General features: G+C 38.7%; 1 protein-coding gene across 1 annotated transcript; it reads right to left on the reverse strand.

The window, feature by feature from the left end:
• Positions 1–1,711: 1,711 nt before the first annotated feature.
• Positions 1,712–22,022, reverse strand: unc119a (unc-119 homolog a (C. elegans)). Its single transcript, XM_023294570.3, has 5 exons — positions 21,616–22,022; positions 6,460–6,573; positions 6,085–6,178; positions 2,857–3,029; positions 1,712–2,744 (listed from the first exon to the last, which is right to left on the reverse strand). Exons 1-5 carry the CDS (start codon positions 21,737–21,739, stop codon positions 2,632–2,634), a joined length of 618 nt encoding a protein of 205 aa, XP_023150338.1. The 5' UTR covers positions 21,740–22,022; the 3' UTR covers positions 1,712–2,631.
• Positions 22,023–22,663: the final 641 nt, after the last annotated feature.

The raw sequence follows: 22,663 nt of genomic DNA on the forward strand, positions 1-22,663 counted from the left end.
ATCTCATGATAAATTGGCAAATGAAAGAGGTCTGATAAATGAAAAATAAACAGGGAAGCACTTGATAAATTAAAATTGTAATTCAATTCCATACTGAAAACTATTGTTACATTATTTGTGAATTTGTTTATTTATTTACCTCTTACAAGCTGTTGTCCTGTTGATTTACAAATTTCAGATTTTTTTCATGTATTAATTCATGCATTTTAAAGTCATTTAAAAATAGAATTTTTTTTGTCAATTGTAAATTAATTATCCCAGTACATTTAAATGTGAATTTACTGTTTTTTTAAGTTAATCACTTTACTGATATATACATATGTCTGCATATTCTTGTCATTTATCTTCATCAGTACTTTTTATAAGTTGATATAAAAAACATCTGAAACAAACAAGCTGTATCTTCAGTCACTGTTCAGAGAGCAGTTATTTGAATGCTTAAAGTAGCTATAGTTAATAACAAATGTATGAAATGAAAATATTAAAGCAATGTAAAACAATGTTTAAAAAAAAAACCCATCACTTTCAGTAATGAACCACAGCTTCCCTTCACTTTATGAAGCCAAATAGGAAGTTTCAGCTCAGCATTTTTGTCCTGACTTTACCATTTTGGTTTCCTCTCACTGCTCTCTTTATTTTTAGCTTCAGCCTTTTCAAATGAAAAGCACTAAAAACCCACAGTACACTACCTGCTCAGCACATAACAGCAGACAGATGCAGTTAGCAAAGTCACATTTAACAGCTAAAGAATCAGACGTTTTCCTCAGATGTTGGTGGAGACTCATATTGGGACTAAAAGAGGATGAATATTAGAATTAAATTTAGCAAGTGCTGGAAAACACAACTCCAAATGAATGACTGCCTCTGATTGGCCAAGTCTAGTTATTCCAGGTTTAAATAATTCTTAGAATATGTAGTGTTTTTGTTAAAAACAGACTTGGTGTGCTGCATATTTTTCATTGGCTTTGGTTTGATGGGGTCTACACCAAGGAAAGTTAGTTCTCACTGATGTCTGTCATTGATGTCTAACGATAATGTTTTTGTAGTAAATGATCGTAGTTGGTGTCATGGCAACAGTGCAGTAAGATAGTTGTCACAGAAGATGGCAGCAAAGCGACGTTGTGACTTACAGCTTGTTAGGTATGAGGGGTTGTAGCAGTCTGATCTTTTACTTTATGTTTTCTGCATTAAGCAGCCTGACAATCATAAGAAAATATTACAGCGACCTTCTGCGAACTTTATGTAAGTGACATTATTTTAAAACTTTGGGTAATGAATTTCACACAGCCATTACTTATGTGTAGTTTTTTTGTCATAAACTAATCAAGAACTGTTATTTCTAAGTGAATTTGAAGAATTTTAAGTCTCACTTGACTTGTAAATGTTAAATTTTTGCCACTTCAGTTTGATTTTTTAGTGAATGTGATGTTTGACACTTATGCTTGTAGCATAAATTAATATTTGCATATTTGTATATTCAAGTATATTCAAAGTTATTTTTTTCTTTTAAAGTAATTGAACTATTTTCTGGAATAAAAAACATACAGAAACTATGAAACCAAGGAAAGTCTGGAAGGGATCTTTAATCAATGCTAAATGAAGTATTAGATATAAACACCTGTATTAACATCAGGTAACGTGATCATTTTGTAATTATTCCTTTCAATATTGCCAGTTTAAAAAAAACGAAAAACAATAACAACAATATATATCAAGGTTAGGCAAAAATCCCATATTTATTGCAGTGATGGAATTTCAGCTGTCAAAACTTTACACGCCTTTTCATTTTTTACTTAAATCATTGATCATAATTAAAGTATACACAGTGTTCAGTACTACAGAGAATGTACTGGATATCAAAAGTGGTATCTGACTTTTGGCTAATGTATGTTTTCTGACACTTCAAAATGGCTATTTATTTAAAAAATACTCCTGACGTCGTAGTACTATGAACATGAAAACATAAAACAAATGACACATTCACATAGACAAAAGTACACATGGCTGTCATTCGACTGGCCGATGACAGACAATAGGAGGAGGACGGAGTCGTTCAGATGTGTGCTACTACAAATTTAAGAAACTTCAGGAGTAAAAATGTAATGAGCTTCCTATACAAACTATGTACTGTAAATATACATCTGAATGGATTATTATTTATTCATCGTTTCAGGTTAGTTTCATTTCTCTCTTTGTCTCTTGCCGTGTTTCTGCCTCATCTGGTTTAGTGAGGACCAACAAGGTTCCTGTTTCTCTTCAGATCTCTCAAAACACACTAAATTAAAAAACGCTCTCCTGGTGATCGAGTGGAACCCACGTATACAGACTGAAATCAACATTATGTACAGACACTGCATGTGTTTGCTGCCCACACACTCACTCACACACGCTGATGCAAACTGATGATAAAACTGGCAGAATTCAATGTTCCTGCAAAAAACTAAAAGAGGCAAAGGGAGAAATCTGAAAGGCCAGGCAGCTGAGGACCTGGATGGAAACACGTGGAGCTAACAGGAGGGAGGGTTTAATGCCAGTGATTTGTCCATCAGTTCATTGGTTTTCTGGTCCTGAAGTGGTAGCTGGATCATGGAAAATGTCTAGAACAGGGAGGAGGAAAGGGTGGAGGTCCTTCTATGGCCCTCCACTGTAGGAATAATCTGCCTTGTTGTGCATCACCAGCTTGTTGTCCACAAAGTAGAAGCTGTCTGACTGCGTCTCATAAGGATGCAGGATCATCTCACGCACTGGGAGGGAAAGAGACAGACAGCAATTCAGGGTTTTGTAACATCAAATCCTCCCTGTGTGGGTGTGTTTGTCTCTGGTCTCTACAAGTATTGCGTGGTGTGTGACACTCACTGATTTCCTCAGACAGTGCAGGGAACTCGTAGATGTGCTCACATGTGTTCTTGCTGCTGGGCATGCAGAAGCCGAACTCGAAATCGAAGCTCTTTAGCAGCTGGTCGCGGAAGTAGTGTCTCTCAATCATGCGGAAGTTGTTGATGGGGGTGTCGCCCACTGTGAACTCCACCCTGCAGGAGCACAGGTGGAAAATAAATGCACCGACGTGAACAAAATGAACGTACAAACTGGATTATTGTACGAAAAATCAGTCAGTGCCTCCCTCCTGACCCCCTCAGCTGATTGTTTTAGACAGTGACTTGCCATGCAGAATTTTACCTTCATGCTATGAAGGTTTTCAGAGTTACACGCCCTTTGAGTAAATATGTTAAGTTTGAAATTGTCCACTTTTTCATTCCTCCAACATTTTGGAGCCCTTGTAACTTTGTACGTTAAAGAGACAATGAGCCACATGAAATTTAAAGGCTTCAAAAACAGATTTATGCTCTGTAAAAACTGCAAACTAATAAATTTTACATCAATTTTACCTCCCAAAGCCAAACTTTGAGCATCAGTATTGCAGAATATGTCATAGTTTCAATCATGAACCTGCGCTAATTTATTGTCTATAACATAAAGTACAAGCACTGTTACCCTGGATGTGTAATATCATATATGATAATTCACCAGAGAAACGTTTCAAAGGTGCATTTTGGGTGAAATTTCAAGGGTCATATAACCACCAGTGATACAGTAGGTTGGTAAAAAGATATTATAGGATACATAAGGCCTCATCTTATAGCCATGATTACATCTGTGTCAAAATAATTTCTAATTTATTCATGTTTTCTTAGATTTGGTTGATTTGTATGAAATGACCTATGTACTGTCTCTACTGATAAAAGGTCAACTTAAAGTAAATTTCAACCGAGACCTTTTTTTTGGTGTGTGTGTGTGTGTGTGTGTGTGTGTGTGTGTGTGTGTGTGTGTGTGTGTGTGTGTGTGTGTGTGTGTGTAGGTTTTCCACTACTTTTAATGGTTGTCATAACGCTGTATATATGGGAGCAGCGCAGCATTACAACAAAGTCCAACGTACAGAGAGACAAGCAAGCAATCTGCTGATCTAACGGGTTGTAAACCAGCCAACTGTTGATCCAGATTATCTATACTCTTAGATAATTTGTTTTTGTGATCTGGCAGACTTTCTGTTTGGAAGGACGTTTGGTTGACATAAACCCCTGCTTTAAATGAAAGACTTCCACAGGTTGCGACACTCTTTGTTGGTGAGGAAACACTGGATTTAAATGTTGGCTTGACTTGATGATTCTATGCTCACTGTGGCAACACAAAAACGTAAAACTGAAGCTCTTGAAGAAACAATCAACTGCTAATTAATAGGTAAAAAAAATTAAGTTAGGATTTTTCTCCAGGGTTTATGTTAAAAATTAAATCATAGAGGAGGGTCAGAAATGGTTCTAGTACATCAAAGTGAACCAAGAGGTGGATTACAACTTCACGTGTTGAGTTTGTGTTAATTTTTAAATAATTTGAACTGATCTGCAAGACTTTTAGCTACCATTTTACAATCATTTGCTTTTAAAAAGAGACAGAACAAGAGCTGTACAAAGGCTGTAGTGTTACATGTGCACACCTCTAATTCTATCTAATGTACATCAGGTGTTGGGTTGAAATCTGCACTCAGCTACAGAGTGGGAGTCTGATGATGAGCACCACTCAGGAGCTCTGACAGTCTTTCTGGTGACTGACTCAGCAGGTGGGCTGCTCTGTATGTTCGCACTAATCATGGTCAGCCTGTTGTCCCCTGCTGAAGCCCACACACCTCCTACAGCCGCCATGTGTCTTCTGTCAGAGCCACAGCCGACCAGACGTCATCGCATCAGTGCAGCTCGAGGCAGAGTGCCCACTGTACCACGGCTTTAAAAGGAGCCCACTTTCTTGTCAGATTTTTGTGCAACATTTTTTAAGCACTTGATTTAGCGTTTATTTCACATTATTGCTGTTGATATGAATATATAAGAGCTGCTGTTGCCTGCTGTCCTATTAAACCAGAGACGTCGAGAGAGAGACGCAATTTAGCATATTTCACTGTAAAATAGAAAGAAATGACATCAAATCGACTAATTTTTTGGAGTTAATATAAATTTTATGAATTTTGCAATTTTCAAGTTAATTTAACTTAAAATGTGTAATTTTTATTTTTAGACCACTTTAGAACCTAAAAACAAGAATTCTTATAAGTTTGAATGAATTTAATTGAATGGATGATCAGCTGAAAGTTCACTCAACTCATTAAATTAAACATAGAAGAAAAAAACTGCCACATATGCAGAATTCCCAGGATTCATTGTTAGACTCGCTTATTTTTTGTAGTTTAAAAGTGAGACGTTGAGAAAACGTGTGTGTATTTAATACATGTAAAATTAAACTGTGGTTGTTTCTTCTCACAATAATCAAAACAGCTGTATTGTGGTCTAGAGTTTGGTTTAGTTATTTCTGGTATTTATTTTTATTTTTCCAAGGATTATCAGCCACCTATTGTTCGTCCACTTGCGCCACCCCAGTAAATTTCTTTATGAAAGTTTGTTCTTCGGTCTTTTGCTGAAATTGTAACCATGGAAATAAAAAGGCTAGTACTAAATTCGGTTCCTCCATCAGTAGACTTATAATTTAACAGAATTACTGTTTTAAATGATTTGATTCGTTGGAATAGGGAGCAGCCCCACAGTTTATCAACATACTATTTGGTAAAGAAATAACTTCAACAGGTAGAGCTGTAGATTTTCAATAACAAATGAAGAATAAACTCTTTAGACTTAGAAAATGTAACAGGAAAATATGACTGTCTGTAACCACTGTCTGTCACTAAATATAACACGCTCAAAAATATGATCATATTGTTTCTCAGCTTCACAAAGGTGAGAATGCATATACAGTCCATTATAAACGTTAAATCTGCTGTCCCCAACCAATAAAACAAACAAAAAGCCTGTTGAATCACCATAATGCATGAATCACACATCAACAATAGTCTCATTTTACACATGATTCATGATGATGAAGGAGAAAAATATAAATCAGTGGCAAAAAATGGCATGTTGTCAGCAGACCCTCCTAAAATGCCATCTAGTCTGTTTACGGGGAAACTCATGTCTAATCGCTCTCACGCAGCTGTTACTTTCATTTAGGCGGGAAAAGAGCACACATATACAAACACATGACACTTACGTGGCTCCAACCTGCCGCAACTGCAGGAACGCTGGAGTGAACTGGTATCGGACAAAACGGCCGGCGTTGGGGTCACACTGCTTTTTGCCTCCCGCTAAAAAAGAGGTGAAAAACACAACGGCAGCAAGGTTATACGAGTTTAATACAATTCATTATATGACACTTTCACAAAAGCTTTTTGTATTTGAGCTACTCTACAATGAACTGTAAGTGGATTCTTTTCTCTGTAAATCTAAACAAAAACAATATACTGTGCATTCATCTTTAAAAACACTGAATGCCCAGTGAGATACATCGACTCTAAATCTGTCTTCATAATATATTCAGAATGTGCTGATCTGCCTTTTAATCTAGTGTCTGAGGTCTGGATCAGACCTGGTGCTGGAGGTTTAGTGATCTCAAACAGGACCGTCCCTGTTTCCATGTCACGGATCTTAAACCTGGTGAAGTCGATCATGTGGACGTTTTCTTCTGGAGAGCAGAGGTAATCTGAAAAGAAAGAGAATGAGCCTTTAGTCAAAAGTAGCCGATTTCATCTTTGTTGACTTAGCTGTGGAAGGAGCAAATCATTCATGCCAGGCAGAAAACTGTCAAAAATGGAATGTGGCTCTATGCAAATACAGTGATGTCTGTTGTCATAGGCAGGTCTGAACTTCTCTCATTTACATCCATTAAAAATTGCGCTGGGTAAATACATTCTTCTGATCATTTTTGGATGCCCGCTATTGTAACCTCACAGCACTGCCAGAAAGGCCATTTATTTACACATCTTGTCCTCCTCTGTTCATCTCAGAGAAGATACAGACAGTATAAAATTAAAATATGATGCAAAACTGTCTGAGCAGGTTTACTAAGAAAAGCCTAGACAGCAGTTCATTTCACACACAGGTGAATTTTCTGGTTCAGGAGGACAGATTCAGAAACAAAATTTTAATTTTACATCTATAAATCTATAAATCACTAATTATCCTGCTTGTATTTATGCTCACTTGCTCGTTGTCTGTAGTCTATTGTAACTTATGTTAACATACTCATCAGCCTCACCTACTTTGAGGTAAATATGCCCAGGGCACAGCAGAGCCTGGTTATGGAACTGAAACTTAGAATTAATCAAACTCTTACTGGTGTGTGACAGGGACAGTGAAGTTTCCCACGGCTACAAAAATATGTGCAAAAAGCTACAGGATAAAGAGTTTTCTGTAAACCAAAACAAAAAAATATAAAATACTAAAACAGGCAGAACAGGGTAGAAACTTGTAAAATCTAATTCTAAAATGAAAGAAATATACCAAAATGTTAAGACCATTAAGAGCAACCTGAAGCCACTGTAAGTTAGAATGTATTTCCATTTTTCTTAAAAATCATTTAATTCAACACAGTTCCACACCAGGTGCTAAGATTCACACAGTTAGTGAAACGAGACCATCTGAGTGCAGTGAATGAGTCTCATTGTGCTATAAAGACATCTGTAGCTGGTAGGTCTAGTCATTAGTGAACTTGGACTCCTAGCTATTACTAGACTATGAAGACCAAATGTAACGGAGTTAAAAATACATTTTATTAATTATTACTTTCATTTCATGTTTATTGTTGTTATTCTGAATATTTTTGGTTTTATCTCAATGAGTTATTTTTATTTACCGTTATTTTATTGATTTTGGCGATTGCCTTTCTGCACCCTGCTCTGTTTGTGCCTCCTGGGCTTCTGTAGCTCCTCCCGGGCTTCCGTAGCTTCTCTCGTATACCCCACACAGTAGCACTTTACTTGCTGTGGGTAAGTTTTGGATAAGTCGCTATTGTGATGTTATGTTGTTTTCTTTATATATTTAGTATTTTATGTTGTAGTCTTTGGTGCATATTGTTTACTATTCTGTATTATTTTGTTGTCAAGCTGTATTGTGTTGTTTTAACTATTATTAGAGGTTTTATAGATGTTTTTAGTTATGCTCTTTTTGGCACGAGTTGTCAGTGAAAGCGCAGCTCGGGTGTTCATTGTCCTCGTTTGTATGTTTAGGAGCAGAGTGCAGGAAGAAAATTGAGCAGAAGACAGTTTACATGTGTTCATTTCTTCTGCAGGTATGTGTTTTATTTTAAATTATAAGTTTTATTTCCTTTCAGTAATCCCACCCTGATACACTGTTAATTGTGGCCACCAGGTGGCATTGTTCTTCGTTTTACATTTGAATTGTTTTCCTTGTGAAATTTGTTGCTGAAAATGTATTCGCTAGAAATATTACAGAATAGTAGTTTACTTGCTGTGGGAGCAGAGTGCAGGAAGAAAATTGAGCAGAAGATAGTATATTTTTTGACGTCGTGACCACACATCTGCACATCTGTTACACAAAGAACACTCCAAGCAACTACACACAAGGGTTACTGAAACACATAACTTAGGGGATAGCAATAAGAAAATTCCAAGTCACTGAATATCCTTTTGAATAGAGTTATATCCGCCATTAACAAATCTAGGGAATATAGCACATAAATCAATCTGCCTAAAGTATGCTGCACTTCAGTACTGAGTGAACGTTCAAGAAAGAAACTGAACTCCAGCTTGTTGTCCACAAAGTTGCTGTATGAACAGTTTGGAGAAACTGTTCATACAGCAACTGTTGTCTGTTCTTTATCAGTCAAAGTTTGGTAGGAGAATGACAAAGAGAAAGCCATCAGTGGGAAAAGTTTGGCTACATTTTAGAAGGCATGTGGCAGATTCTGAAGTCAACTGGAAGAAGATTCTTTGGTCATTTGACATTATGTTTGATAGACACCAAACACTGCACATCATTCCAAACACACCATCCCCATCATGAAGCACGGTGGTGGCAGCATCATGATGTAGGGATGCTTCTCAGCAGCAGCCCTGCAAGGCTTATAAATGTAGAGGGTAAAATGAATGCAGCAAAGTGTAGAGAAATCTTGCAGGGCAACTGATGCAGTCTGCAAGAGATTTGTTTTTGAGCAAGACAATGACACCAAACCTACAGACAAAGCTACATAGAAATGGTTCAAGAACAACAAGATAAATGTTCTGCAGTGATCCAGTCTGAGCTCAGACCTCAATCCAATTGAGAAATTGTGGCTGGACTTGAAAAGGGCTGCTCACTCATGATCCCTGTTTAATGTGACAGAACTTTAACAGTTCTGAAAAGAAGAATCACATTTGCACTGTCCTGATGTGCAAGGCTGAATGAGACCTTTTTACAAAGGTTTAATGCTGTAATTGTGGCCAAAGGGACCAAAGGTGCATCTTCTAAATACTGACCTGAAGGGGTAAATACTAATGCAATCACTTACTGAACTTTTATATTTTCAAATAACTGACATCACTGTGCAGTAATCTGGTCTCACCGGGTGCACTGAGTTACAGTAATCTAGTCTGTTATTCAAACAGAGGACGGATCTCAATTTAGCAATTTTTCTCAGTTGACAGAAGCAGCCTTGTACTGCTGTGTTCAGAGCTGAGTCAAAGCTGACACCAAGGTTTCTGTTAATGACCCTGACTGGCTGGTGATGGTCCATGCAGTGTTGGAGTGGACCAAATAGTCACTTCTGTCTTATTGTCATTTAGCTGAAGACAGTTTTTGGCCGTCCAGTATGCACACACCTCAGAAATCAATAAGATGACAACACAAACCTCCTCAGCATCCTGAGATATCGCTCACTAGACAGGTTGCTTCACAGCAGTGATAATCAATTTATTTTTCAGTCGTGGTCATTATTAATTTCGTCTCACAGGTTTTTGATTCCATTGAGCAGCAACGTTGTCAAGTCTTTGTGTGTGTCTGAGTGTGTGTCCATGTATGTGTGCAGGCATGTGTGACACTCTCTCTTCACAACAGGGCAGGATTAGACCTAAGAGGCTTATTGTGTTTTACCATCACATGGACTGACTAGTTGGAGGTACGCACACACACACACACACACACACACACACACACACACACACACACACACAGAGATGCACTCAAACACGCACACCTACTATCTCATTAGGGTTAAGGTAGAGGCAGCTATTATTAGCGGTCTAGGTTACATAAGTGCTGAAGAGTCTTTCTTATTGATACTTTCAGACAACAAGTTTAGAAATAGAGTCGTGAGGGAAATCAAAAGTTACACCGAATTTATTGTCGACTCACATCAAAGTGTCTGTGTGTGTCCACACTAACACAAAGTCGCAGTTGCATCCTCTTCTGTTTGTGAGGGTGAAGGAGCAGATGGGCCACACAGGCTTTAGCCACCTGCTCCAAGATATTTATAGAGCTTTTCATAAAGGGCTGTACACATTACCTGACACCTTATCTATAAACGTCCCTCTTGTGAAACTTAAGGGATTTAATGCAGTGGACAGCAGGCAGCATTTTGATGTTAAAATCAACAAGTAGCACTTGGAATGAGTTTAGAGATTTATTCAAAGTTTCTCACATTGAAACTAAAGAAAAAATATCTTGTGTTTTCATTGAGAAAGTTCATGGCCTCTGATGGACAATTATTAAAATTGCACAGTTGCACAGTTAAAATGCAAATATATATATTTTTTTACAGAAGGGATGATGTCAGCCTGAATCAATGTCATCGCACAGCCAAGACTTGACAAACCTTATTAACGTTTTCAAACAGCAGAACAACAGAGTGTGCCATATTTAGTTTTTTATTGAGTTGGCTCTTGGAGCAAATGTATTACAAAACACCCTAGGAATACACAAAAATTCCCTAACTTTGAACTTTTAAAAATTTAGTTGTGCATAAGCTCTTATAATGAAGCGAAGTACATCATCTCAAGCACTGTATATGTACATGAATATGTGCAAATAGTGGATCTATACCCTCCTTGTGTGTAGCCGTTTTTGTGTGTGTGTATGTGTTAGTTTGCACACTTGCAGTTGTTTCCTCATCTCTGGTAACACATCATGTTTACATACTGTTGATGTGTATCCATATAGAGTGTTTCCATGGGGAAAATCACAAGACTGGGCAAGAGATACTCATGTGAAGCTGCTTTGGCTCCAAAATGTAAAGTCTCTTTATACGACCTTCCATACTAGTAAGAGGGTTTAAGAAATGCAGCGCCCTCTAGTGTCGGTTCACTTTTCTATGAGGGGCTTATCGCCGCTGAGAACATCACTATAAGCCTGCTGTTAGTCCGAGGATGTGTTTTCTCTAAGGCAACCGCAAGGAAACACTTTGAAGCAGAACATACAGAGTGCCTTCACACTGTGTGTCCTGGATGTAATTACTGCAGAGACTTATTTTGAGATGACCCCAAGAAAATGATCATCTTGACTGGAAGTCAGTCATAAACTGGATCAAATACTGTTATGTAAGACCGTGCAAAACTACTCAGTTTCAGTTCACAGAAATGAGCATGTTTGAGCTACTCGTGCTAAAAATATAACGGCAGGATTTATGGCCGCCGATACCATTTGCTGCTCCTGTATAATGCGACAGTAGATGAGCGATGAAATGCACATAAGGTTCTTGAGCCGAGTGACTGATGCAACATTATTTTCAGAGTGTAGGATGTATTAGATATGTAATCCTGCTGACACTGGACTGAACCTTCTTATCAAGCTGCACTGAGGACAAATACCATAAACTCAAACTCACCATTGAAGCCATGGAACTTTTGATAGATACAAATTTATATTGAAATGTGACATTAGATAGAATTACTAACGGCTCAATAAAATTTGAAGGACTTTATTAATGGGGAAATTGTGATATAGATCAAAACTGTCAATTTCTCACTGGATGCTGCAATTTTCTGAGTATGTTTTGTCTGTTTATCATATTTAAATGATTTAAACTCCCTGCAGTTAGAAAATATCGATAAATTTTGTTTGTTTAACAGTCCAGTAAGGATGTAACCTGGCAACAGGAGCATTTGTCAGGGATTAAATAATATTAATATTGATCATTTGGAATTTTGGAAGAGGACCCTGAATGCATCACGTGTCGCTGTCACTTTGCTCGCTCTCTTTGTGGGCAGATGACCGATAGACGTATTTTGTGAATCGGAGGTGGCCACCTGCCAAACCTGCTGAAAAAGACAGATGGAGCATTTCATCTGATAGAACAGCGAATGAAGTCACTTTCACCCACTGCAGTGCAAGGATTTGCACACCACCATGTCACTCCTACACTCACATGAAGCTCTGACTGCACCGCAAAAACGCTCTTTGATTTCACAGCCTCTGCACACGGAGCAGCTTGACTGATGACGGCCGACGATACTGACTTTCAGAGATTTGTAGTACTCATAAAAATCTGCCCTTTTCAGATGCTCAGTGTTTAGTGACAACAAAATGAGGTGTTAGCTGAGAGGGGACAGGAAGGGGACAAAATGCACAAACCGGAGGATGACTGTCATTTTCAGCTGGTGAGAGCTGGTAGAAACAGAGAAACACAAAGAAAACGACAGAGGACGCAGAGAAAGGAGATGGTGCATATTTGTGGAAAAGAATTGTGAGACGTCTTGACTGTGTGATGAATGTCGCCTCTTTTACAGGCTGCAGTTTGTCACCAGCTTTTTAAAGACAAGCCAGGGCCCCAGTTTCAGAGTAGAAACAGATGCTCGGCATATTTAGAGTTATTGCATGCCTGCATTTCTTATTTTGGCCCAAAAAAAATCTTGTTTGTAAAAATGCAGATCGATTTGAAACTGAAAAAAGTGATCATAATTTATTTACACATGAACTGGCAGACTGATTTAATTGTATAAATCAAGCTACAGTGTGTTTTTCAGCTCTTAATGAGCTTTTAATAATGAATGTAAATATCCTGAAAAATGTATTTTAAGAAGCAGTGTGTATTATAGTTATTCACAATGATCAGCAAAACTCACCGTGGACACTTTTCATGGGAAATTAGTAAAATCTCCTCATGTTGGCTACAGTGTGTCCTGTATTTTAAAAAAACCTGTAAATCGGGAACACAGCTCCATGCACATTAGAGAGTGAGTTTAAATGCTTGAAGACTAAATAGATAATTTGCATACATGTTGGAAAAAGTGACAAAGGAAGTAGAAAAAGCTCACCAACATCTGTATATGTATATAGGAGAGATTTAGGAAACTGTATGACATATTGATAAATAGCTAATTTGCTGATCTCCATGAGTTAGCGTGAGATGAGATGATTATTACAACTCTCACATTTGTTCAGTAATGATGTAGCTGAAGCCAGCAGCGTAACATATTCTGGTTATGATCAGACTAAACTGGGCAGATTAAGTTAAACTAACCAGCTGCTGGCTATAGTTCAACAATGAGTGCATTAATCTTCTCAATCAACCCTCTGCAAAAAAGTGACAATGTGTATTTCCACAAAAAAATTAAAATGATCCCATCATGCATTAAAATGGCTGAGTTGTGACTATATGCTGTCCAATGTACAGATCTATAAAGTCCCAGCCTCCATTACCAGCTGCAACTCTAGCACACCAGCTCACCTTCAGCTCTGCTACACCACCTTGAAACTGAAAAAAATGCATAGTTATAATACTGGAGTAGTTCTGCTGTGCATGTTCGATCTGGAAACAGAATCTGAAGAAGAGTTAATGATACGGAAAACCCCAAGTTGACAGGATTGGTTCTTTAGTTTTGTTACGCTTTAAACCCTGGAGGTCTGTATTTTTTATGTACATTGCAGCTTCAAGGTGGAAATGCTTATTTTGCTCATGATATGCCTCCCAGCATATACAGAGCAATATATGGACATATCATTAAGGTAAAGAACTTGATTTTCACCAGAGGGGGTCTTTAAAAATTCACTCTTGAAAGGAAAAACGATAATGTAGGTACCGTTTCCCTAAACAACCATCCCTCTTGGAAGATAAAGTGTAAGGAAATAACCACTGCTATGTGTGTGCATCCATGTGAAGACGCAATGTTCAGCCAGACTATTAAAATCACTATTATTATTGCTATAAAATTGGATGTCAGGCAATAAAAAACGAGGCTAAAAGGATTGTTCTAGTTTAATATCTCTGGAAACACCATGATACACATGTTCATATCTCAGTTCTTTCTTTCTTTCACTTACACACACACACATATGAAGTGCTCCACTTCACTTCCTTCAACACTGTCACCTAGCAACGCTCCTTCTGTTAGTGCGCCAGCCCGATTAGCCCGTCTTTCTCCTTCCCCTCATCCACCTGCCTGCTCCACAACAAGGTGCAGCAGTGGATCAAAGCAGAGTACCTCGGGTTAGGCATCAGTAGTATGCAAATGAACTGTTCCACGTCTGGGTTCTAATAAAGGTATACCTGAGGCCTCCTAATATAGAGGGCCCACCCTATGGTGGATTTCACCGCCCTGAAGCGCAGCAGGAATGAGATTGAGGCACAATATTAAGACGTTGTGTGTCAACAGCGACTTCAATTACAACATGACACAAAGGATTACGATACACTTTCTTGTTCCTTTGGGGAAACATGCCATTAATGCTCAGCACAAGTGGTCTTCTGTCATTTTACACCACAATTGTGCATCCACTTTTCATATCTTACTGCGATTTTCCAGGCATCTAATCTCTTGTTTTAAGCTTCACAAAAGATTTGGCTCTATGGTTTCCAACAATTAACCTCATCAAATGCTGACACATTACTCACAGATCCAAAGAGCTACATCAGACTTGTTTTAAAGCTATAATTTTCTCTGGAATATAAAGCCAATGGAGTTGTGAAAGGATCTCGTTGCCAGCAGCCCTTCTAAAGAGGGTAAAATTAGCACCAAGTCTTGAGTCATGCTGTGTTCCTGTGTTCAGATACACAGAGTCTGTCTGACACCAAAGTGGCATTCATACAGAGCAAGCGAGCTGCCATTTATAGCTTCTTAATCCCCAAGATTAGCGTGGAGTTACAGACTTTCAGCCACAGGGATTGACTTCACATGCCTTATTCTTTCCATTTCACTCTGGTCTGTGATCAATGCTGAGATGTTGTGTTCAATTAATCGCTGAACATGAAGAACAATGAAAGCGTGTTTTCTCGTCTCTCTGGCGTTGGAAATAACCCATAGCCGAGGGCAGCCAGTGACATTAGCATTACATGTTGATGTCACTTCATGATGTACAGTGCACCTGTGTACGGCAGGCTGCTGCCTGCCTCAGTTAACAGCACCTGTAGGCAAACTGGCAAATGGTGAGGTTCATGAAGAGGTTGCATTCTGAGCACCTGAATGCAGATGAGATTCTTTCCTCTTATCTTTCTCCGGTCGGCACTACAGAAGGGAAAAACGCAAGACTCTTCTGTGAGGATGTATGTTGTGATCTAAGCGTCTTGGCTCAGAATGACAGCGAACCATGAAGCCACAGCGAAGCCCAAAAAAGGCATTTTACTTCCATTATTCGCAAAGAAATAGCTTGAGTTTTGTATTAATTTTGGTTCATTCTCTTTAGAAGTTGAGATAATAAGATCAACGCCACTGTTATTTCTTCACTAAATATGAAGCTATAACTAGCAGCCAGTAAGCTTAACTCTCCACAAAGACTAGACATGGAGAAACAGATTTTGTTATCTTTGCCAGCTGTTTTCTGTTCCCAATCTTTAAATACATCTAGATCCTTGAATGTAAATCTTATCCAATGTTCTATAGCAATTCAATATGCAAACAACCCTGTAACCAAATATGTGTGATTCACTCAACTCTGTTGTACTACAGACTATTAGACGTACCTACTGTATTTGAGCTGTAATATTTCACACAGCCGATAAATCCAAAGTACTTTCATTTATTCTTCAATTGATTGCTGCTTTTACAAAGTCTGTCAATCTCATTTGTAAGAACAAACGTCCCTTGTGTGCGTCCACTGGGTAGATAATAGGATTGTATAATAACAGTGATACATGTATAGATATAAAAAATGCATGATGAGTAAAGGGCTCCAGCTCTGCAGAAAAGCATAAAACAAAGCTGACTACGTTCTGTCCAGGATCAGCTCTGTTTAATCTGATTTAGGTTTTTCAGGGGCAGTGACTGTCTTGGCTAAATTTGCACAAATATCTATATATATCTATATATATCTATATATATATATCTATATCTATATCTATATCTATATATATATATATATATATATATATATATATATATATATATATATATATATATATATATATATGCATTTGTTTTATATAGTGTTGTAGAAGCTACCATAAATGCTAATCACCCCCCGAATTGTAGTATCACTGAGAGATTGGTGGTTTGCAAGTTGTAGGAGGCATCTCAGAGGTTTCAGGAATATTAATGGAACATAAAAAGCGGTATGCTGCTCACAAACAATGAATGCCTTTTTTTCCTCATTGACTGAATCGCCTTTGTGCTTCTGGGAATTCTAAATAATCTTTAAATGCACCAGGCAGAAATCACTGTTTAGCTGATGTGGTTATGACCCACAGGCATACGGAAGTGGAAAAAATGGCTGACAAATTGTTTTGTATGAAGGATTTGCCAGAAAACAAGGCAGAAAACAACTTATTAAAACCTTGCCTGTTACTTTTGCAAACATTAATTCAGTAAATACCATTAACATATTACAGTGTTGATAATTATGTATTTATTGGAAGCCTGCTGGCTGACATCTGGCAGGTGGCAGCGGAGTGGAATATCTGACTGGAGAAATGCTGCTTGCTGGATTTTGGCCCATGTGTCTGATGTCTAGTGAAAAGTTTCAAAGCTGCTACAAGCAAAAACCATAAACTGGATGTTTCATCGACATCTTTCCTCCAGCACCAACAAGCTCTTTATGGATTTTTAACCTTCTGTTGGTGCTGAGAAGCTTCTTTGCATGTTGAGTTCAGCTGATACGTTTTTTACTACCATAACTTGAACAATATTTTCTTCTTGTTTGATCCATTGAAATCCAAAATGCACACAGACAGGACTGATTGTACAACTTTGACATAGAGCTTCAGTTCATGATGACTTTTTTTTCCCTCGTAAAGACAGAAACATCAGCGGCAGGCAATAATCACAGAGCCACGTGTTATTGATCAATAATCCAATCCAACTCTGACACACGCTTGTGCAGGCTCACATAATGCACCTTCACCGCAATAAAAGTGTATGACAGCAACTGCCTGGGTAAAAAAACCAAGAACAAACACAATGAGATACTATTCATGAGACTGTGATGATGACTGATGTGGATGCAACATGCCACCTCTCTCCACATCAGGTCGCTCTGAAAGAATAACCTTGCGACAGCTGTGCATGAGAGATTAAGAACCGGCTGCACCAATCAATTTTAATTAAAGCTGTATCCATTGTGTTGGCAGACATCACAGAGTGGAAATCCCGCCCGACGTAGATAAAGCGCTGCTCTGTGTCCCAGACTTATTAAGGCCAAATAATTGATCGCCCATTAGTGTAAAAGGAACACGACTAGTTTGAGTAAATCATCTGGATGAGGCAAATGATCCTCGGAGTCAGAAATGTCATCCAGTGTGGTCAAGCCTCTCCCATCACCTGACACAGTAATGTAAATTTATGAGGGTGTCTTTCTTCTATTCTGAGTTATTCTTGAAAAGCACTTTTGTGTTGCTGTTGTAAAAGGTTTGGATATAGTGAAGGAGCTGGAATGGCAAATCTAGTGAGACAAAAGAGATGTTTTAAAAGGATGTAAATCACAGCCTTTGAAAGCAAAATATTATGGGACTCCTATTATGAGATGTAGAATTATTAAATGATAAAACACGACAACAACAGACAGCAGCTTAAGGTTATAGAACCAAATATAGATGCTTCTTATTGCAGCTCATTTGATATAGATGGAGAAACTTAATTAAACCTTTCTCACCTCAGACTGAGACTGACTCTTTGGAACACTTTGACAGTCCTACAATCACGATTAAATCATGCAGGAGGTTTTTCATGTGGACCCCACTAAGACCTTTGACAAGCAACAAGTGTAAACCATCATCCTCTGTCAACCGACCTTCCTGTGACCAGTCAGAACAGGTACTATGGTTGGATGATATTTCTATCTTAACTGTCTTCTTCCGTTCATCAGATCGCGTTTAGAATAAACAGAGCCAGTTCTATGGTGCACAACAACACAAATACTCAGTGTTTTCTGCTTGACATCATCACTGCATTTCTTGCTCAAAAAAAGACAATCGCTTGTTGGAAAATTGTAAAAATCCTTTGTGGGAGTAGCAATAAACTGTATTGTGTATTGTTGTGGAATCTGATCAGCCTCCTTGATCATACCTCGCTGTCTCGCTGGGCAGTAATGCATAACTTTATATTATGATACACTAATTAGAGCAGCAACAATTAATCTATTAGCTGTCAGCTGTTAAATTAATCACTACATATTTTTTGCTAAATAATTGAATTTCTATACTTTGTGAAAAAAATGAATATCGTTGGGTTAATTGATTAATCAAGAAAATAATAGGCCTGGAAATCAAATCAAGCTGTGTGACGTCACTGAGGCTAAGTTAGCTGCTACTGGAGGGCCAGTAAATCCCTCCAAAGAGTTTTTAATACAAAAGATGCCATGTATGGATTAAAGGCCATGTTTGAAGGCTGCTATGACAGAGCTGAGGTGAGTAATGAAAATACAGTAAGAGTAAAATACAAATTACTGTTAAATGAGAAATTAGTAATTTATCGCCATTTTTAAATAGCTTTCTGTCACCAGAGCCATAAACACCTTTCACCTACCAGCACAGCCCCCTGTGGTGTTTTAGCCCCGGGCTGCTTTCTGTCTGGATCTCTGCTAACAGTGTGTTAGCTCAAACATCTGCAGCTCTGAGTTTCCTATAATCCAGCTGTGGAGTATATCTTTCACATTCAAAGCATTTCCAATAAGACCCACATCTTTTTTGCTTTTCATCAACAGGATATTTTCACTCTCTTGCTGCAGCACTCCGTTGGAAAAGCAATTAGACACGGAGGATGGTGGGAAAGTGGATACAACAGAGAAGTCAATTACAATTTAAACACAAAATAGATTTCAGAAATGCACCAAACATGATAAAAGAATTATATTAGAGTTACATAGTTGAAGTATTCTTTTAAAGTGTATGTTTGATTATAGCCATGGATAATTCTATTTCACACTCCTGTTGTCCATCTGGAATTACTGTAATTCTTTGATATACGGTTTCAAAATGCATGTAATAAATGTAAAATGCGTTTTGGAAGCAGCCGTGGGTTTATGTCTGTCTGCAGGCTTATCATAAATAATCCATCATGCAAACAGTAAACTGATAATGTGCCATTTTTCTTGTCACAGCGGTGCTCCTCTTCTGCCTGGATTATATTTCTTCTGTGCTCTGCCTGTTTGACAATGAGGCTCTGTGGCTCGCTTATCAGCGCTGAGCCACCGTGACAGACTGGAGCAGGGCTGCCCCAAAATGGTGGCATTTACTACCCAAAAGCACAACTGGAGAAGTCATTTACTCTGCAGGATGTGGCGTTTTCTGCGCCCCTCCTTTCCAGATGGGTGTTTTTTTTTCTCTTGCAGCACAGAACAATGGCCTGAATTGTGCGACATGGTGCTTATCCCTGTTGTGTAGGTGTTTTTTTTTTTTTTTTTATGGTGTGTTGTTCAGAATGGAAGCAGTGTTGGACATCCATGTACGACATCAACTAAAATCCCATTGCTTTTAAATAGATAACAGACATATTAGGAGTTTCTACTACAATTTTCAGCCAGTGTAAAGCCAATTAATGAATGAAGGGGGAACGCAGCAACTCCATTTCTAATCTTATACTTTGGCTCCAGGGTCATTAATTAACTGAGGTATATCACTTCATTGCAGAATGCTGCGTTACAGCCATCCTGACATAATCCAGATTACATGTCAGAGGAAAGCGGAGATTACTGCACCATCATGAGTGATTTAGGAATTATCGCACTGATGCAGCCCTGCTATGGCCTCTCCGCTGAGGGGGGACTGAATGAAAACAGAGGAGACCGTCTGAGGAAGGACAAAGGCAGAATGAGGTAGTGTGAGTCGTCATTTTAGGGGTTTGGTTTTGAGTGGGGTCAGTTTTGACCTCAGACTATATTGTCAAATCCTGTTATAGACATAAATGAAGGAAACAGCATAACACTCATTTAGTACTAGCGAAGCAGCTCAAATATGTTTGCTTTCTTGTGTTGGCGATCTGTTGAAAGTTAAAACCCATCAATTTAAAAGTGAAAGCAGATCAGATATTGTTTTTTTTATATCAGTGTTGTGAGAGCTTTAATGTTTACATTTGGGTTACTAATAATCTTGTGGGTTTTACTTGCAGAATGTGCATTTAAAATATTTGTCTTTTGAATTTTTAAAATTTCTTCTGTCTTTTTCTACTGTTTTAGTCAATTGATTTTAAATATTCAACTTATACTGTTTTAGATTTGTCACATTTATTTCATTCAATTATATTCCTGCATTTTGTATTTTATGTTTTACATGTTCTTTTTTGTGTCTGTTTGCCCGTAAAGCAGTGATATCACAGTTAATCCTTACACATTAAAAAAAATCGGAAAATAACATCCAATATAGATTATCTCACATCTTTTAATCCTTTGTCACAGTCCCACGTTGCTGACAGAACTGCTGAGATGAGGTTGAAATCTCCTGGAAATAACATAATTCGATGTTCAATTTCAGTTTTCCAAGCTAATATTTCTAAAGTGAAGCAGTAAACTCCACAAATCAAGTTTTTCCTTTAGCTTAACTGTATCTTTGCAGGCCTCGGGTATCTATGCTTCCTCACAGCAAGTTCTGACCCCAAACCACCTCCACATAATGTACAATTTCATATTATTCCACCCATACAGTTCAATCTAGATCACAATAATAAGGCAGAAATGGCACAAAGTTTTTTAAAAAATCCTCTTCTCCAACTCTACTCTTCTAATATCTTCTAATATAACTGGATTGTGTGAAAGCAGGCCTACTGCAGTCTATCTGCTGCCAGCCTGTTTCCATTACATAACATGGAAACAGGTTTCATTATATCATAAACAACAGGGAGATAGTATTCTCCTTTTGCATTGGTTCCAACTCAGTGTATGTGATGAGCTCTAATCAGTGGATCATATCTGTGGCCACCTGTTACCTCAGAGCCACAGGTGCGTGGAGGTGGCTGAGTAGTAGGAGACACTTTTTCCCCTCCAGCAGGATCTGAGAGGCAAACCAGGACCTACATGCACTCACCTTCTCTTTCACATAGACAGATAAAAACATTTAAATATGCAAAAACACGCTGAAGCTTTGGAAGCAGACAGGTAAAGTTTGTGCAACAATCTAAGCTCGATACTTAGGAAATTGTAACTACCATTGGATTCGAAATGAAACCTGTAACTGCTCACTGACAGTGGTTTAAAGTGGCGACTGTTATTTAAAGCTATAGAGACAGTTTGAGGTCCTGTCAGTCTGTGTCGCTGTCCATGGTATCCAAGTCTCCACAGCAGAGAATATATGTTAGAGGACACCGACCATGGAAGCACATGGTTGCACTAATCTGCTCTAACTGAGAGGCTTTAACTAGTCCTACCATCGTGCCACTTGCAGCAGGTTACTTACTCTTGGTGATCTTCTGTAGCCCGAGCACATCCTCGGGCGTAATTACGGTGTTTCTGCGCAATTCTTCTTCGGTTGTAACCGGGATCCCCATGTCTGCTGAGTTGCAGCCCTGCTGCACTTTCATGTCCAACAAGAAGAGGGTTTGTTGGCTGCTCGACCTGCCAGGGACTGAGGCTTTCTGATGCTCTCGGCGTCGTCGCCGCAGGAGCCGATTTACGTGCGTCGGAGCCTTTTAGTTGCGCGCTGGCTAATACACCGTGCAGCAAACAGGCTCTGTGCTGCTACAAGAATAACTCATTCTCCGTGCCTCCTCCCCTTCTCGATCCGGTAAAAGATAAAAATCAGCCCTTAGCTCCCCTCCCTCCTGCGCTCAAGGCTCACCGACTCACTCACAAGCTATTTAATCCAAATCCTGTGGCTTTAAACCGACCAGTCGTGCGTGGATGACCGTCTGCGCGCCTCGTCATCTGCTCACACAGCAGAGCGAGCATGGCCAGGCTTTACTCAACAGCATCAACTCCTTTCTCACCTCAGAAATGAGCTCTGCGACCCCCGGGTGGAGGTTAGTTGGTGTCAGATACAAGCTCTGGGAATCATATTAAGCTGCACAGCTGTGTGCAGGGAGACGTTACAAAGAAATGCTGCTTTTACATGACTTCGGTGAGACAGCGTGTTACATCTTCCTTAATGAAATTTTGGCAGCATCAGCCTCATTAGATGTCCTGTTTCCTGAACTTGTATTAATACATATATAGCAGGCTGAGGCAGCAGAACAACCTGCAAACACAATAATTTTTTTGCCACGTCTCCTTATGCTCACAAACTATTACCAGCTGTATCAATACACACTGAGCAACATTAGCATTCATTTGGAGCTGGATTTTGGCCTCTTGTGGAATGTTTACTGTGTTTCAAAGTAAGTTCTGGTCTCCATCATCTTGCAAAGGAAAAAATCTTTATAGTTGCTAAATCAGCTTGCTATGTTCACACCCTTAGCTGCTGCTATCCTTCTGTAGTTTGGTGCTGAGCAGATGGTGGTTTAGGAAAA

The sequence above is a fragment of the Amphiprion ocellaris genome, chromosome 7 (assembly GCF_022539595.1).
Source record: "Amphiprion ocellaris isolate individual 3 ecotype Okinawa chromosome 7, ASM2253959v1, whole genome shotgun sequence".
NCBI classification, from domain to species: Eukaryota; Metazoa; Chordata; class Actinopteri; family Pomacentridae; genus Amphiprion; species Amphiprion ocellaris.

Coding starts and splice junctions, on each gene's coding strand:
- unc119a (XM_023294570.3), bottom strand. CDS start 21,739: ATGAAAGTGCAGCAGGGCTGCAACTCAGCAGACATGGGGATCCCGGTT. Junction 6,574..21,615: donor GCTACAGAAGATCACCAAGA/GTAAGTAACCTG, acceptor CTTTCTTTTCAG/ATTACCTCTGCTCTCCAGAA. Junction 6,179..6,459: donor CACTAAACCTCCAGCACCAG/GTCTGATCCAGA, acceptor CCTCTTTTTTAG/CGGGAGGCAAAAAGCAGTGT.